A 19,667-nucleotide genomic window follows, 5' to 3' on the forward strand; every position below is an offset into this window, starting at 1 on the left:
ACAACAAATATATTTTGCATGTATATCAATGACAAATTTACTTGGTGCCACAAAAGTTTAAATGGGAAGTAGTCGAGATGAGAACGATAATGACCCTCTATCTTGCACTGACGTAGCAAAATGACAAATAGTATTCTGCTGAAAACAAGTAGGGACTAAGCTTGTATACAGTGCTATTGTTTTCTCACACCACATCATTGTGACATTGTCTGCGGAATTTCAAACCAAACTACAGAAGCTGTAGTACAAAGGCACTCACTGGGGCAGCCCAAGCAGTATTCACTTAATGACTCTGAATGACAAAAGCATGATGCAATTACAATGTATAACTTCATTGACAATCAAGCTCATTCAAGCATATGTAATTGGGTTCCTATGACTATTCGCTCTTTGTTATAGATTTTCTAACACCTTTGGACACAAAACATGCAACATGTCAGTGGAATATCATATGAATTACGTGCCACCAAATCTGTCAATGTCATAAAAATTAAAATTCCAAATGTTGTCCACTACCTAAAACTCGAAATTTAATACATTTTCGTAAAGTAATTTGCATATTGAAATACATACTGGTGTGTCAGTGAAGTGGATACACAACCGAAATTCACAATAAGTAAACAACAAACATTCACATGTATGCGGATAACTGTACTTCCGTGATACATATAAAATGTGTTATTCAACATTTCAATATGTTCTACAAACAGAATCAATTTAAAATGTCTGAACCCAGACATTCTTTACAATGGAACATAATGCACTATGGCACAAGGACTTAACACTCTTAACATTTACCTCAGCCATTGGGAACAGTCCCTTTCCAAGCAAACCTTTTTGAGCGTACATTTTTGAATGTACAATGCTACTTAATAGAGGGACAGACATGTATTTGGTTTTACACAAAACTACAAGACCTTCTATAAAGAGATATTTACATACCAACATAGTGTCTGGCTCTTGGCAATAATCGTAGAAGAATGGAGTATATCTGTTGCAGTATTATCACAGCCTCAGGGCTCAACTGAAAAACAATATAGTAAATGGAAACCTGCTAACATTGCCAGCATCTTAGTTGGGTGATTTTAATACAGATAAGATATGGTAAAATTAAAGCCACACAACATGTCTTAGGTTCAATTGAATGCCATTTGCTTTGTTTCTGGAAAATCTTTGACACAATACAATTTTTGCCATCCAAAACATGTTCTATATCCATGCAAGCATTACGTGGAGTGCAACTATAAAACAGATTTCATTGATTTTAATTACTGTTTGCAGTAAAAAAAGAAAAAAAGAACAGAAAACATGATTTTATCCACTTTGGATTTAGAATGGATATTAAGTTTTAATTAAAAGTATTATTTGATACCATGTAACCCTATAGGATGATGCTGATTCATATGCAGAGGAGGTTTTGAAGTGTCTCTTTAGGCATGGTTGAGGGGTTCTGAGAAGGCTGGTATGCTCTGCATGTCATCAGGAGACTGAGGGATCCACCTTATGAGGGTGGTTATGAACTCATGACACAGATTTCTTGTCATTTACTGCAAACGCAAACTCACTCTTGTAAATTGGCAAAATGTTGACCTTATTTCTCTGGTCTTTTGAACCCTAAATCAAGTAACAACTTGAATTTATTTAAGATCCACACTTCATGTAATTTTCATTTTAACAAATCAATTAGAATATTCTCACTGCATTGATCTGGCCTTTTATATAACTAAACACACAAACAATGAAATAAGTGACTATAATGTACCTGTATCTCCTTCTGAGGACTATGAACAGATCGAGCAGATCGGAAAGACTGTCTGAAGTGAGGGTCTGGTACCAGAGATATCAGCAGAAATGCTGCAGCTGCACACGTCAAAGGAAGGCTCAAATTAAGCAAACTAATCGGTATGAAACCAAACGTTTCAAGTTAGAGTGTAAGTTTGCATACTGAAGCCCGGTTCATACTTCACGCAAAAGCAAGTGCGAAGCGAAATTCATGTCGTCAATAATGGTGGACGACATGGTTCACTTTCGCTTTCGCGTATGAACCGGGCTTGACTGTGTATAATGCATGCTGACTGGAAAGTCAGATAAAGCCTGAAATCTTCTATCCTTTCACTGCAGCATATATACACAATCAGCCATGTGATTGCGAAGGCAGATTTCTAAAGGTTACGTAAAACGTTCTTTTGAATGAAACAACATGCACACAGACATGTTCACACAGACTTGTTTCACATACCTAGTGTGGACTTTCCTTTCTTTTCGTGTAGTTAAGGAACACCAGTGGAAAAACTCATTTTTCTCAAACTGTGAAAACTCTTACAACCCAATTTTTTTTCAATGATTCCCTTTAGTGTTTCTCTTCATTCTGCTACAGATAAACCTAACCCAAAAATGCCTCTAAACCTGTTTTCCAGAAATGGGGAAACACTGTGTGGACGTGGGCAAGTCCACACTTCGTCGCTGCTACCTACATTATGTGGACGTCTTTTGTTCGGAAGTCCACACTGCGTATGTAAGACAAGCTCACGTTTGCGGGCGAACTCTTTGAACATTAATTTCTCCCGTTTAAAAGATTTTGTCTTCATGCAAATTTCAGGGTTTGTTTCCCTTATAATGATCCAACTATGTGCTAAAAATAATTTTGATATGTTCAGTACTTTTCGTTGAAATTGGAAAAATAGGCCTGGCTCCGTGCATTTTTTGAAGTTGTAACACTGGTGTTTGCAATATCTGACAATCTTTTCAAGTGTCACGAATATAAATAAGGTTCCTATTCATTATGGCGTGCAGTACAAATTTGCAGAATAGCATCCTACACGAGTTATTAAATAATAAATATCACCCTTTTTGCCGCTTCCATTGGTCGATACCGAGACCCACGCAAAGTCACGCCGAGTCATGCTAATATGTGCCTCGTCATTATTGCCCCAAAATCGGCCAACCTGAAAACCATGCATGTGAGCTCATTTGGTCGAAAAAAAACTCGTCCAAATTTACCTTGGAGATAGTTCAAGGTGAAACACAAGCATTTGCAACAACAGATTAAGCTGAAATTTGGAATATACTTAGATGATATAAGTGTTCAACTAGTTGTAAAATAACAACATGAGGAGATTCCTCTAAATTGACATAAGTACATAGATTTGGGGACGTTTTCAAACGATTTCTCCTCGAGTTGAAGGTCAGCTTTACCAGTAACCAGTATTGACGTTTCGGCATCAATGACGGCGATTTTGTCACCGACTTGAAATTTAGAATTTCTTCTTCCGTTATAATTTAACATTTCAATCATACTGAGCATCTTTTCTGGGAAACACAAAAGGCCATGTTTTTTGGGGGTGCATGAATTTCACTGCTCTGTTATAGCGTCTAAGTACGAAATCAGATTAACTTGTTTAACAACGGCAACACTTAAGCCTTCACAACCACACAGCTGCAATGGTCTAACATTCATATGAATACAAGCAAGTTTGGTTTTATTTTTTTAAATAAGTTTCATGCTTTGATCCTTGAACTTACCATTCCTGACTCTGACATTGTTGTGTGCTAGTAGGAAATGTTCCACCCATGTCTTAATTCCCTGTAACACCCAATGGTGGGCCATTTTATTCCTTGGAGTCTGGGCAGCCAACCAGTCAAGAACCTGAATGGGGTTGAACTCTGAAACCTATCAAACAGAATAGTCAAGAAATTATTGCAACAAACTGCCCTTAAAAATATGCATACTTGGGGTATAGACACAAACACAGGGGTTATGCACCAACAAAGACAAATGACAATGACAATTTTATTTAAATTTGGTTGAGTAAGCATGGAATGACCCTAAAATAAACATCTCCATAAATCAAGATACATACTAAACTTTTAAATACTTTAGACTCCACTATTAGCATATATGTGCTAAAACTCCAGCTCAATCTTGTTTGGCTACATGGCAGTCATGCTTGGTATACTTATCTTGGATAATAAATAATAGTTATGATACCCGATTTAGAAAGTACCATTCCATCTAGATCATGGAATATAAAAACAAAAAATGATGAAATAAAAATAGGAAACGGTTAAAGTTTTAGCATCCTTTTGAAGACCTACCTCCCATATTCTCTGTAGTATGATAGGTGTGAATGGGGGAACACCTGGTAGTCCTCCAACGGTTTCAACCAGCATGGACAGAATCTTAAAAAAAGGCTGACCAGCCTAAAACAACACAAAGTTTTGATGATGAAGGCCAATTCAACTATTAACTGGAGAACTGACATTTCAATTGAGTAACTAATCCTTCTCCCATGCTGCCTTTCACTATTTATCAGGACATTCCTGTGTAGACCAGCAACCGGTTTCAAGAAACCTTATGCAATGGCGTAACTCCACTTTTATTGCATAGGTTGCGCAACATTTCACGCTGCAAAACATTTCATTTACGACTATTTCACAAATGTTTCATAAGTACGTATGTCCACGACTTACACAACAAATTATGGCGTAACTTACGAATCACTTTAGGTGGCGTAATTTGTTATGCCATGGCAACTGAATATCAACTATTTTACTGGCAAACTGTTATCGTCGTAGAGCCTGCTGTTGCTCAACTTATCAACGTTGACACAAGACACTCACAGCTAAGTATTTGAAGTACAGGTAAACTGCTGTTCAGTCAAATCTCAGGGGAATGGATAAAAAAACTGAGGTATCTGGAGTTCCGAGTTATTAAGCAAGGTCTCTGATTTTTCAACAGTTATGTCATCTACACGTACACATACATGTATATCATTTTTGTGTATACGTGAGTGGCTTCCAGGGTAATTCTCTATGAAATGGACACGTTATCCTAGACATTTTCCTTCCTCTTTTTCCATTCCAATGTTGATTTTTTCTTTCTTTCTTTTTTAGTCAGAAAGCATCCTAGTACTCAGATTTCTATTTTTCTCAGCTAAAATATGACAATAAGCCACTCAAAATGTGTAGCAAATCTGTATTTTGTGAAATTGATTGTAAAGATATTGCACAGCTGCACTTGTTGCACAAGTCCTATGCATGGCGTAATCGGCTGCAGAGACAACCATACATTAGATTTACAAGTCAGTTGATCTCAATGTTGCCAATCTAAAGATGTAGATCTTTGCTTCATACTATCATAGACCAAAAACACTGCATATTGGATGGGCAGCTAAAGTACTTTGCCAATGTATTCTCCATTCTAGAAATGTCTTCTTTTCCATTTTTGGGACAATAAAACTGTTTTGTTCTTGGTTCTTGGTTGGTTCTTCTCCTAAATACTCCACGTGGGAGTTTATACAGGAGGCCAGAAACACCGGGGCAAACCCCTTCTCTTAGCGATAAGTGTTTACTGGGTTCTTTTACGTGCATTTATACAACACACGGGACCTACGACTTAACGTCCCATCCGAAGGACGAAGCAATAATGGTTAAGTGCCTTGCTTAAGAGCACAAGTGTCCGCCGGCGGGCTCGAACCCACGTCACTGTTGCCTCTGAAACACCAGAACATGAGTCCGGTGTTCTTAACAGCTAGGCCATGACACTCCACTGTATGGTGAATGTTCATAGGATACGACTGGACAATGTTTCTTGTGAAACAATTTTGCTACAGAAGTTAAATTTAGGAAACTGCCTAAAGCTGATGTACATTACGCATGAAATTCCATTGACAGAAAATATTTTATTTTCGAATCTCTTTTGCGCAATCACTACAAAGTTTCACACACACACAAATTTAATTAAAAAAAGTGAATTTTGCTTTTCAGAAGTAAGTGGCAGTACTAGTACTCACAATGAGAATTTCAATATTTTAGACATACCTCTTGATTAAGTTTGGCGATGGCATTGAAGATCATAGCTACAATCTGTTCAGCCAATCGAGGCTGGAACCTGGTCAGGCTGATGATCAGATTACGTGTTTGCTGGAGGTTGATGCAGTCTCGAATTTGTTGGAACAGGAAGGGGAATCCCTAGAAAAGAAACAGAACATAGATGTCTTTTCCAATTTTCACAACATTTGAACATGTCCACACATGACTTCTTTTCTAAATTAGTGGATAGGCAACACAAACTGTTGGGTGTTTTTTGGGTTTAATTTTGATTGTTTGAAAGTTTTAGATTAAATGCCATACAAAGGAATTGAAACATTGTTTGAAGGCTTGAAGGAAAAAAAGAGAACTTGTATGTGAATGGGAGCTGACCTTGCCAGCAACAAGCACTGCGTAGTCTGTCTGAGATAGCATAAGTTGCCGGTCAGTCCTTGATGAGTCTACCAGGTAGGCAATAAGAGAGATCATCTTCTCTAGGGATGTAGGTTTGTACTTTTCCTCTGTCAAGGAGATAATGTCATCCTCATCTTCATCATCTTCATTATCGTCATCCGATACAACCTCCACCTGGATGAATTAGTGCAAGAAGTAAGGTCAGACTCAATTTAAAGAAAATACAGTTTCAGATTGAATTAATATACCACTGATATGAAGACTACCCCCACCAGGCTGGCATTGTGTAGACTTCAACCAAAGTGTTTTGTACAAACTTTCAATTGAGAGAATTCCTGCCAGTATGAACTATTGGAAATTCAAAAAGCTGTCAATTTGAAATAAATGTCAAAGCATGGTAATCTCACATAATCAGCTGCCTTGGTACCCAAGTAGAAGTTTGTCATGATTGAGATGGCTTCAACAGATGTCAGGAACTGAGCCTGCAAACAGAGGAAGTACAAAAAGAGTGGTTCTTGCTCCATCAGAAGGATGAAAACTGAAGCATATCTAACTTTAAGAGGAAATTGTGATACTTGTAAAAACATTCATCTGTTATCAGTGTAAATATGACTGTCATCAAGAAATAGATTTTGAAGAGATCAATTATACAAAGAGGCTTGAATGTTGCAGTAAATATCACTACATTCTTAGAAAGAAGAAACATTCTTAGAAAGAAGAAACATTCTTAGAAAGAAGAAACATTCTTAGAAAGAAGAAACATTCTTAGAAAGAAGAAACATTCTTAGAAAGAAGAAACATTCTTAGAAGGAATAAAGAGGAAAGTTTCTCACCTCATCCTCATCAATTTTTGCAAAGTCATACAGGACTGAAAAGTATTCTGTAAGGTGCTTGCACTGTGGACGTACCCCATGTTCGATCTAAATGGGCAAAATATGACATGTTACTACAATACTTCATCAGGTAAAATACATAAAGAAAAAATGGAATCTGAGGCAAAAATGGCTGCAAATACATTTTGCTCAGTAGTGTACGGTATATGTACGGTGTATGCATTTTTTGTTGTATGATGAAGTGAATCATGCAATGTACACTATGACTACAACTGTAAAATTTTGTACAATCATAATATCATGTGAACACAAATGGAGATCACCCAAAACTTAGTGATTTTGCTATATCTTTAACCTTCAGAGAACATTTTCAAAAGTCACTTTGTTTACATCTGACATGGAAGAGCTATGTTTTGCTTTGCCTATAGATGCATATTTACAGCAGTGATTAAAGCCTACACATTGAGAGCAAGACTGCCTGCTCAAACATTACAAATCCAAATTTTATGCTTGGAAAAATACATGTGAACAGAAAAAAACTACATACACACAAAAGAAAACTTCCAGTTTTGTGTCATTACTAGCTGAAATCTTCAGTTTTACATCATTTACAAACGTTTGCTTGACACGTTTCTAACTGTTGATACATGATTGCCAACTCAGCTGATTCCCAGTCCTTATACCATTCCAGTTTATCATCTATATTTGGCGGGAACTAGTCTGTGCTAAGCAAGACATCTTGGAGGCAGCTAAACATTTGGAGTTGGTTTGACAATGCTTCCTGTGTCTCAATCACCATCGATGTGAAAGAAGAAATGGGAAGTTTCATGGGAAAGGTTGCACAAAAGTCGCACAGGGCTCAAAAACGAACATCATGAAAGGGACAATTGATGATTTTTATCAGAGATTGGACCTTGAGATAATTAGAAATGTCTACTTTGGGTCTTTTGAAAAGGATGACAAAAAGTTGTTTAAATGTTGAATTTCATTCATAAAATTTGATCATTATGTTGCACAATAACTATAAGTAGTGCCCGGCGCAATCTTTAGTGGAGTTTTTCATCACTTTATAAACATTCAATTTTCAGTGTTGTAGCATAGGGAAAAATGCCATTATTATCCATATGTTTATTACCATTATTGATTAAAGAAAATGTCAAGAAATCATCTCCGTCATGGTAAAACGTGACGGAGCTGGCAAAAATAAAAATGAAACTCGTATAGCGCCATCTACAGTTTGTTTGAAACAGGAATACCACATGTACTTGGAAGTTTACACAATTCTGATTGTATTCATAAATACTTTTTGTACAATACAAATATAAATAAGACATGTTTTAAAGCGTTCGGAGATGATGCAGAATAAACCTATTCTCGTGATTACTTTAAAGAGTCCACAATTCTTCAGTTATTTTGAGTTACACTGTACTGGAATGGATTGTTTCTTACTGTAAATAATCTAAGGCACCCAATAGACTGATCCAAGTCTAACTTACATCATGTCTCTACCAGATGTGGTGCTCATAAATATTGTGACGGAGATAACCAAAAATGCAGGGACACTTTTTTTTGCCCTAAAAAGCTCATATTTTATGCAAATATGGTTTGATTGATGCAACTTTTAATTTCACAGTTGGAAAAGACTAATACTACCTGGCTTTTGGTGGTATAATTACCCCTTCAAATTGCTTACATTTATATAAATTATGGCTGCAGGTACAATTTGAGAAATACATTGGGACATGCATTTTGAGGGGGTTTTAAGGGGGTACTGTAAAGAATGAGCATCTTGCCCATTATTTTTAAGAGTTTTCAACACTGCATGTAATCAGAATCATGTTAAAAAATTAATTTTACCGCTTAAAAAAATATATCAAATTTTCATCCTATATTTTTTCTATTTATAGCTCCTTAAAGTGTCGGAAATGAAAATAGACATTTACTGAAGAATGACCTAGCTACACCATGTCCTAATATGTTTTAACAGACGCAATTATCCATGCAGACCATGAATTTAGCTGTTTAAATTAGGTATCTCAACTGATGGTTTAACAATTTAATATTACTAGTTTGCGCTACAAATGCTATAAGACATTTAGTCTTGCCTTAGGTTAATTACAGTAACATTGAAATCTTCAAAAATGGTGGCAAAATGATCCCCAAATCATAAAAAGCATTATAATAATTATTTTATGCTCATGCAATCAGTAACCATGAAACTTTCATTTCCATTTCTCAGAAGATACAAGGACAATTCATTACCTATACTGCTTGTTCATTTCCAGTCCAAAAAGTAAGTATGCAACTACTTTTGGAATTACATTAACATATATACATGTAACTGCTTTAAAGGAAAGGACAAGATGTTTAGCATGGGTGTATCCTTACTGAAATGACACTTATTTAAACAAGCTAGATAAATCCAGGTTTGCAGTACAAGCCAACAAAAAAGGAAAACATTCTAAACTGGTGCATTTGGAAATTGTTTTTTTGCTCTTAGAAACTAATGAACTTACTGAGTATCAAGTTCAAATATTTCAGTTTTGCAAACTCTATGTTTCTGACATTTAGACGAGTGTAAGAAATAAAGTACAATATGAGCTCACAATTGACAAAAGCTTCTTGATGAATCTGGTAACACATGAATAGTTGCCTATCTCCTCTGGGGGAATATCAACCTCGTCCTCTCTGGTAAAAACAAAAGATAAAATTGCATTTATTTTAACACATCCTCCAAAATATCAGCTTTGTGATAGAGGTGTCAAATCTCAAGTATGAATGTACCCGTAAACATTGAAATAATTGCCACGTTCGGGTTATTAATTGAAAGGGAAGCATCTTTCGTGAATAGGAAACTCAATATCAGAGATGTATAAATTTGCAAAAATCAGACAAGACGAAGTACTCAATGTACGGAGGTACTGGAAAATCTGTCGTATCTGTACTGCCACTAAGAGAAAAGAGGAAGCCAAGATGGCGTACATGCCGCAGGGCAGTATGGGTAACATTATAGGGGCACTGTTGTGAAAAGTCGTAGTGAATGAAACCTACTGGTATTAAAGGGGAACATGCAAATGTAGCGGCTCTACTCGTAAGATGAGTGAAGTAGACTCCAGTCTTAGCTGTTATGGGTTTGTGTTACTGAATACAAAGTGTCCATATATGATAGCATGCACAGTTAATGAATACAATTGCTGATCTGATTTCAACAAGGACGACAATCACCTAGCACTAAATCTCTGGCATGTGTAGATGCCAGACATGACTTTCTTACCCATCCACAATGGGGTGGAGGTACAATGGTGCATGCTTGTCTCTCAGCTGCCTAATCACATGAATGCACAGCCTCTGGAATAACTGATTGAAATAAACACAAGTTTACATTACTTTGGGCAGTTTGTTAACACAGAAATTCAAGTAAAACAAAACGCAACAAAGACAACAATACAAACAATTTATATTCATATTCATATTCATATTTATTTCCACTTAATCATTTTGAAGGGAAATGGTTTAAACAATAATTTAGATAACAGGATAAGATTAAGCGGTGGGCAATCAAAGAAGAATAAGAACCAGTCTTCAACACTGGATCACTGGTATGATTGATATGAATGCACTGTTTGCTAATAAACATCAATGATTTAAAATGATGATATCGTTGAGTTAATTCAAGCAAGTATTATGTTCTACCTTTGGTACATACATTTTTCTATTTTCTGGTATTTAGCTACAAAGTTTTAATGCTATTATTTGTAACACGTAAAGCATTGTGACTTTCAGAAAGGCTACCAATAGTGTGTGCAAATGGCATTGGCTCTCCAAGCACGTTGAAACTGCTGTACCCATCATGGTGGGTCATTTCTATTACATGCCTTTATATTGAGTCAGTTAATGAAATTCAATGAAACACCTTTTGATGACAAATTTGCTTGCATTATTTCCCTATTGAACGGAAAGGCAAGTACATGTACACATGTATGAACATCTTGTCAACTTTTGAGTGTCATGCAAGTGTCATATGAAAATCAGACTCATATGAAAATCAGACTCTTTTTCCCTTTTATTGGTTAAACCCTCTCACGTGACCGATCCCTCTCCTAATTATCTATGCATGAGCATGCGCAATACCACCAATGCTGAAATTGCTGTAACGAAGGACCCATATAACAAACTTTCTTTTGTGAAATGTGGACCCATCATGTTTGTCATCTACAATGATATTCTATTGTAGTGTGTTTTTACCAGTTTTTGTCTAATTAATGAAAAAAATTGTTTTTGATTGAATAAATGTATACTCTTACCTGTCGACATGTTTGTATGGGGCACTTGATCAGTATCTGCTGAGGCCACCAGTCATCATTAGCCATGTAATCAAGGAACCACTGCAAACAAACAATCACAAGTATCTGATGAATGCACATGTGATGTCAATCTAATGTGTCATAACCAGGCAGATCTGGTTCAATCTATAAATCAGAGCTCTACTTTATTCCTGTTTTATTACATGTACATCTGACATGTATGAATTTGAAATTTCTCCTTAACCCTCCTGTATGCAAACATACATTCTGTGCCAATACTTCCCAGCATAAATAAAGCAGGATTGACTGGCTGGGACTGTTTAAGTAACTTGATAAAGCTATGTTTTGACTCCGGTTGAGTGATAAAACAGCTGTGACCACAACTAGCATGCTTTGTCTGTTGACTGAGTTTGACTAGGCACAGTGCTTGCTTGATTATGATCTGACTGCTGGTGACCAGCCTTTGTTAAAAGTACATAGCAGGGGAGTGGAAATGAATTTTGACTGTCCTTGACTGTTTAAATAGCAGGAGGGTTAAACGTTTCAGAATATTGTACTGTGTTTGCTGCCCTCTTTTGACTCATGTTTGCTACAATTGTCTAGCTTTATAGACTGGCTACGCAATGGTGTCATTTGTTTATGTATCAGAACGTTACATTCTCATAGGTGAAGTGAGAAAGATGCCAGACCTCTGTTGTTTATTGTGCGTGCTTTGAGATTTTGTGTACACTTTTTGTCACCTCTTTTGCCCTAATTCCTGCCGAAATCTGTCCGGGGAAACTCATACTAAAAACTATGGATAACAAAGAACAACTCAAGAGGAACTTGGCTGACAAAGATGTTTGACATTTTCTCCATTTGGGCAACAACAATGACGAGAAAGGAGATAGCAAGACAGCGATGCAGATCTTCTGAACGACATGTACTTGTAATTTGTATACATGCACATGTACATTGTACACTGACATGTTCACAATATTTTCCCAGCATTTTTCATTGGCATAAAAGCCGTAATGATCATAATACTACTCAAATAATATACTTAATGCTATGTCAGTATATATGCAATATATTGAGCAATATTTAGCATTAAATTAACCCAGTGGAAGGCATACTATATTTCTATAAAAATATCATTTTCGGTCTCACGGAATAACTGATTGCATAGATTGCTTGAAAATGAAATATCTAGTAAGTTCCTCATAATCATACATTTTTGCATCAAACCTGCACTATTTGTGTTATTTTTGGTCGGTTACTGTGACAACCATGAATGCATACAATTCCTTTTTGAGGGGTTTTCTCATGAAATGAGAATTGCACTTTGTAGTAATGTATTAAAAAGTCTCCCAGCCAAAAAAGGATTAAAACAACCGGAACCCACAATTTGGGTTTTTAAAATGGCCATCATTGAGACAAGGGGTCTTATTTGGATTGTTTTTTTTTTCAAAACATTTTATTGCCCAACGCACAAGCTTTCAGATGGTATATAAATTACCCAGATATTTTAAAGAATACTACTGAAAAGAGTGCAAGAATTTAACTTAGTCAAAAAAACTCCAAATTAGGGCCAAGTTTAAAGGGTTAATACGTTATCTTCACGACTGATAATAGCTGGCCATCCAACATGGAAGTTTACACTTCGGACAGCATTTTTGGTAATAGCAGGAAACAAGAACAACCTTCAACTTGCAGTTCTCCCAATTTTAACTCCACATCATGCCTAATCTGAAAGTAGACATGTTAAACTTTCTAATGATGTATGATGTAGGTGTGTGTGGTGTTGGGCAATTGACAAATAACAAATATTTTACCTTAGTGTTGCTCTTAGAAACACATTTTGAGAAAAATGCACATTTTCACTCAATATTGCCTATAGTTACTGTACATTTTGTAATCTTAATATGGTAATTGTGAATTTATAGATCGTCAGTTTGGTCTAAACCTTGCCTCGATGGTTCAGGCTGGTCCCACAGATATCAAAATACCAAATTTTTAAAATCATATTTTTGACCAAAAATGTAGCCTTTAGTCCAAAATGAGCCCAAAAAACCCACATTTCTCCCAATTTCCAAGCTCCACATCATGCCTAATCTGAAAGTAGACATATTAAGTTTTCTAATGATGTATGGTGTAGGTGTGTGTACAGTGGGGCAATTAAACTCCTAAAATAAGCCTCTTTTCAAAGCTTCGCCGCTCGCCTAGAGGGTCAGGGACCTCACTGTCTGTACAGGAAGGAAAGGCAGGAAGTGGATGCCCCTCGTCGTTGACTGTAGAATTTTAGAAAAATTGTTGGCAAAAAGGTTTGTCTTATCTGAAGGAGAAGTAAGGACTCTGGTCCATGAAAGAAGAGGAGGAATGGAGCACTTGTTGCGGTTAAGTACACTGTTAGCAAGCCACCAAAAGTCTCTAGATCCGAGCCGCTGTGTTGCAATGAAACCAGCAACACAGTTTGCATTTTGCTGTTTAGCATCCTCTAAAACTCTCTTGCAATGATTATGAGCTTCATGGAAAATGCTTACTATCTAAAGTTCCTAAACGATGATATGGTCCCGATGTGCAATTGCTCCATCACATGCCGGGGTGTATCGAGATTGAGAATGGGCTTTGATCTGGTAGGTACGTGAGGGGATGTATATCTCCATACCAAGGCCAATCCATTGGGATAGCTCCTCTCCTGCTAAATCAGGACCAACAATTAGAACCGATGACCAAGGCACCTCAGCACAAAAAGATAAAAACATCCCAGTCAGGCTTTCCAAACTGAAAAACAGTACCCGTGGAAAGGCTGAAATGTAGTTGGGGAGGAACAACATGAAATGGAAACAGAAACAATTAAAGGATCAGAGTTACCAATTTGAGGTAAGACCTTGGCAACACAATAGTGCAGGTTAGATCATAAGAATAGGTCAAGCAGGAACCTAACATGCGAAAGCACAATCCAGAATATGGGTAGGGGATGAAACGATCTGAGTAAGATCTCGAGAAATAAAAAAATGCTATAATGCAGTACCAGCTTTGTCGATGTTGCAGGAATGAATCAACAACTCCTTGTGGAGGGGATTGAAGTTACTAAGTACCATGACTTGAGCAGCAGAATGGTGGGAAATAGCACAATCATGCCATCAGAGATGGCTTCTATCACTGCATAGGATGATGACGGTAAACGTGGTAGAATGGAGGAGCAAGAGGCAAAAGCACATGTACTCTTGATTGTCACATTCCAAAGTGCTTTCACGCGCTACAGGCAGGGTTTCTTTAACATACACACCAAGACCATGATGTCAAGACAATGAAAGATGTACCCAGGTAATTTAAAGGAATCAGAGGATTTATCGATGTTCAATCTGCTCTCAGACAGAGCTTACAAGTCAGATGAGTTGTTGTGGACAAAAGACTGAACAGAAGTGAAGTTGGAACAAAAACCCCTGATGTTGGAAAAAGCAATACCAAGGGGCTTAGAACGCCGCGTATGGGGAAGTAGGTTTGTGCGAGCAGGTAAGGTTACTATATTATTTGTTCCTGTAGTCATGTTGGCATTTTTTTTTTCAGAAACAAAGAAAGAAAGAGTCACTGTTTGTCCGAAGTTTGAAACTGGCGCAAGACATTCAGATAATCAAGGAACATTGTCAGCCAGATGGCCTCAGGAATGCCACCGAAAGTGCACAGACCACCAATCCACGCATGTCCATGGCAGTACAACCACCTCAATATTTTTCACATTCACCTGTTGATGGATCAGCCTCTCAGAGCATTACCAATGAGTTCCGGATCCTATACTACCAGGCGGCCAGGCCACCTACAACATGTTTATTTCTGGTACCTTCGGAGATGTAGAGTGCAAGGAATCCAGGGAGGGCCTCAAACAAGTATCATGTGTCAGTAGGATCAGAACTAACTGAGACGAGACAGAAGGAAATCAAAGGAAGGAGAGGAAGGAGGAGGGAAGGAAGAAGACAAGAGAAGAGAAGGGAAGACTGGCAGGCCTTTGCCTGGTCCACAAACAAGGTAGAACCTCTTTACTGGACCACTGCAAAGGATGGGGTAATGACGCCAGGCAGAACTCACCTACCCCATTTACTGCTTGTAAAATTGCACAGTCTGTCAGTCTAAGACATTTTCAGCCTCCTAATAAAGACAGAATCTCCTTCAGATTCAATACACAATCATTAACACTTTGCAAACTGATTTATTGCCCAAATACATGTATGACATCTGCTAGAGGCGACGAGATGATTTATTTGCGCATACATCACAGCTCATTGTTTCAATTTTGTCTCAACGAGTTCGTGGGTTTGTTCAACTGGAGGAAACTCATTCTTATAAACTCAGCCCAATAAACTGAACAGACAATTGACATATTGGCAGGCAATATATAGAACAAGAACTAACCTCACAAGCAGCTTGGCAGGTATGGAACTGTTTGGTCATAAGTTCCATCCACTGCAACATGGTTGGTTTTTCTCGGGCATGCAATAATGTCTCAAGGACAAAGGTCGTAGTCAACTGTGGAAGAACAAAAATCTGATCATTAATTGTTACACTTATACATACATATTCACAGCAATAAAACATCTCACAATATGGAGGGGTGGCAGTGGATAGAATGACTGGAATTAAGAAGCTGGGTGGAAACTATATTGCTTAAGATGAAGTGGACATCTATATCCTCAACAGCACAAGTTCAATCCTATCGCATGATTTGAATAAAATCAAGCTGTACTTAACCTACAATTTCAGAGTAAAGATCATGTGTCAAAATGAGATTTTGATATCTCTGATTTTGATATCCCTATATTATAAACAAGATATAGCAAATTCATGATGTTTTATAGTTTCCCTTGTTGATGTAACTATTCGAGGGACCACCAATAAGGAAATGTCAACACATCGATCTAATTTAACAATTTCACCGCACTGAATCTGTTTACAGTTTCTCTCATCCTTGTCTCCACGTAACAATAGCCAGAAACATGTTGAAATGCAGTGAAAATGAATTGGTAAGTTCGACTTTCAAATTATTTTTCAAAAATCTATGGATTATTACTATGGACAAAGTCTAATGATTTTAGTTTGTGTGTGTGTACAAGCAATGCAGTCACTATGTAGACCTGTGAATGAAAGAGGTCCACACGACGCAGGAGCTTAAGACGTTAAGTGGACTTACACAGGTCCTCACAATGTTTTCCACTTTCTGAAAAACAACACATACACATGTACATGCAAGAGGCTTTTTTGGGTAAAGGTTATCTGTGGCAAGATGAAATACAACATTCAAAGGAAATCGCGGTCAAAAATTCAGTTTCAAGAAAGGGTTGACAGTGCAAGTGGAAACGCTTTGAAACATGTTTTCTCTTAACTGCACAAGAACAAGGCAATGTCCACACGAGGGTACTATGTCAATTTGCTATATCTTGTTTATAATATAGGGATATCAAAATCAGAGATATCAAAATCTCATTTGGACACATGATATTTACTCTATTTAAGTTAAATTGCTGTTTGTTTGTTTTTTTTTGCTCGTTTTCTTCTGTAAATTTTGTGTTTCTCCACGGGCATTTCAATACAAGCCTCCTTTTGGCTTCTGAAAATGCCTCCATATATGGAATAAATGTCAAATTGAAATAAAATAAAAAATTAGTCTGTCTGTGTGTACACGTACGTGGTTCCTTACAGAGTGGAAAACATAATAGAGCAATATAAGAAAGTGTAAATTAGAAATCAATCTGCCCCATAGGGGAAATGCTATGGAAATTTCAATACGAACAAAGGACAACAAAAGAAGGGAAACAAAGGTCTTCCCCACAAGTACACCTATGTACGCCAATGTGGGCGTGTTCATCTATTCAAACCGTGGACGAAAAATTCCAGAGAACAAAAGACAACAATATCATCCACGATTCCCAGCATATGTCCACGAAACCTATGGGAGACTTCCTAAAAAGTACAAACAAAAGAGGGACAATAAGGGGTTCCACAATTGAAGGTGTTTACACACTTGTGTGTGTGTGTGTGTGTCTGACAACCATTTGCAAAGTACCCTTTTTCCAATGCCATACCTTGGATGCCATAAGTTGTACATGTGAAGGATCAGGTAGCGTTGATGGAAGGTAGCTACAGACTTGCCACATGAAGTTCATGTAGGAGTGATCAAAAATAGACCGGTCTCTCAAGTAGTTTTTGTTGTCTTGCCAGATCCACTGCAGGTGAGAGGAATCCACGCCACAAAAACACGTTTATAAAGAAACATTCTTACCTATTACATTTCAAAACTACCATTTTTCTTTTAAATATTTGCATCTTAAACTGGATGACCTTTATCTGGTTTAGTAACAATGATAGAGAAAGTTTCATGTTCCAAAAACGTTCTGAATAATAAGTTTCAAAGGGCATGCAAGTTGACCTCAAAACCTGCGAGATTTGACAGGATAATGTACATCCGAGTACCATGTATAGGATCTACAACATGTAAAACGTCCCCTTTTTTTCATTGTGTGTCCTGACTGGGCTTATCCAGTCAAAGGCAATAATTGGGCCTTGTGAAAGACAAGAAAGCATTACAGTTTACAACACTGAAAATATTGTGAATTGATGACTATAATTACATGAAAATGTTCGACCTCAACTTCTGTGTAATCGCTCAGATAACAATAAGGTAAATTCTAAGACGGAAATCTGTGACTAGGCTGGTCAGTGTTTGGTACCAAGACATTCACATGAAGAGTGTACGTGAACTGGCGAGACTTGCATGCTCCATTGCCACACCAGAAGAGTGGATTTCACAGGTTATTATAGTTGCTTGTTTTAATAAACAGGATTGAAGTTTTATAAAAGTATGAAATTGAGTAAGTCAATTGTTACACTTGTTAGTTCAAGAAAAACAAAAACAAGCCTATTGTAACTGCTGAGAAAACAAACTCAACCAACTGTTGTATTAACAAAGTTGGAATTCAGGAATACATTTAACAAAGAACAAGGAATTTAGGAATACATTAAACATTAACAAAGTTGGAATTCAGGAATACATTTAACAAAGAGCAAGGAATTTAGGAATACATTTAACAAAGAACAAGGAATTTAGGAATACATTAAACAAAGAACAAGGAAAATCAAAAATTAATCACAGCAATAGTGTTGTTTATTGGCCTCTGTACTTTTTAATCCGCGGCGGAGTGTCTGGCTGAATACGCGGCTAGCTTTACGCTGGTGGCACTGCCGCTAAAACAAACCAAAAGAATGCAGTATCCAGACGGCACTTCAGCGGTTGTGTACAAAGTCTATGGAGAATGCAGCACTGTGCATGCAATTGCCTGTCAACGTGTAGCGGTCGGCCGTGCGGGCATGGATGACATCGTTTTTGAATGCCACACAACATCCACAGTATCGTGCGTGGTAGTTTGAAACCTTCCGGGAATTCCTATGTTTTTATATTGTTTTTACGTGCATTTAAAAAATGATAAACTTGAAATAACTCGACAACCAAATAAGTCAGGAATATGAAATTTGAGAATTAGAGAAAAAATACACTGAACAGGGCTGCAAAAATTTAAGTTGTAAAACCGCTTTTTAATTCTTTTCATAAAATGACCCCTACTGACCAATAGGTGACCACTGGCCAAATTCTGTGAACAAATTTTGTGAGGCTTGGTCCAATGATATAACTGACCAAGTTTAACATTAATTGGGTCAAGACTGTGGGAGAAGAAGCATTTTGTAAATATTCATTAAATGACCACTACTGACCAGTAGATGACCATTGGCCGGATTTTATGAACATGGCTAGGTAGGGCATGGGTCAAGGTTTAATTTGACCAAGTTTGTTTGAAATCGGCTAACTAGTTTAGGAGTTATGGCCATTTTTTCATTGGTCATGTGACCGTTTGCCCGAAGAAAGAAAGAAAGAAAACAAGTCAGGTGTGTTTACAAACACAAATGCCCCGCAACCGTGACTGTTTCCATGACATAACACCACTCTAACATTAACTTACATGTACCTTGGTCACATGGAACGTTCATTGACAGCATTAGTGTCTTCTGTAGGTTTTATATGAATTAATCCCTAATCCCTATGATCTCAGAATAAATACAAGATTTCTATTGTTTTAGCCACTGTGACCTTGACCCTTGACCTTTCGACCCCCAATGCGATAGGCTTCTCTGGATTGCCAAGGACAATCCACAAACCAAATTTGAAGTTGATATGTAAAGTATATCTCAAGTTATCGCGCTGATAAAATTTCTTTTGTTTTTGCCACTGTGACCTTGACCCTTGACCTTTTGGCCCCAAATGCAAAAGGCTTCTTAGGAT

At 37.2% G+C, this 19,667-nt stretch overlaps 1 protein-coding gene across 6 annotated transcripts in view; it reads right to left on the reverse strand.

Annotated features, from left to right (window-relative positions):
• The window catches only part of LOC119743212 (ubiquitin carboxyl-terminal hydrolase 34-like), a 140,423-nt gene that overhangs the window by 39,976 nt on the left and 80,780 nt on the right, over positions 1-19,667 (reverse strand). For all 6 annotated transcript variants that reach the window (XM_038219640.1, XM_038219607.1, XM_038219632.1 and 3 more), the window contains 13 exons: positions 17,419-17,559; positions 15,752-15,865; positions 11,360-11,440; positions 10,330-10,412; positions 9,662-9,743; positions 7,056-7,142; positions 6,630-6,704; positions 6,202-6,396; positions 5,821-5,970; positions 4,096-4,200; positions 3,523-3,670; positions 1,763-1,860; positions 943-1,024 (listed from right to left, as the gene is read on the reverse strand). In XM_038219640.1, the coding sequence (XP_038075568.1) occupies positions 943-1,024; positions 1,763-1,860; positions 3,523-3,670; positions 4,096-4,200; positions 5,821-5,970; positions 6,202-6,396; positions 6,630-6,704; positions 7,056-7,142; positions 9,662-9,743; positions 10,330-10,412; positions 11,360-11,440; positions 15,752-15,865; positions 17,419-17,559 (1,441 nt within the window). The remainder of the gene's footprint in view (positions 1-942; positions 1,025-1,762; positions 1,861-3,522; positions 3,671-4,095; positions 4,201-5,820; positions 5,971-6,201; positions 6,397-6,629; positions 6,705-7,055; positions 7,143-9,661; positions 9,744-10,329; positions 10,413-11,359; positions 11,441-15,751; positions 15,866-17,418; positions 17,560-19,667) is intronic.

Source organism: Patiria miniata, unplaced genomic scaffold, assembly GCF_015706575.1.
Source record: "Patiria miniata isolate m_02_andy unplaced genomic scaffold, ASM1570657v1 HiC_scaffold_11, whole genome shotgun sequence".
NCBI lineage: Eukaryota > Metazoa > Echinodermata > Asteroidea > Valvatida > Asterinidae > Patiria > Patiria miniata.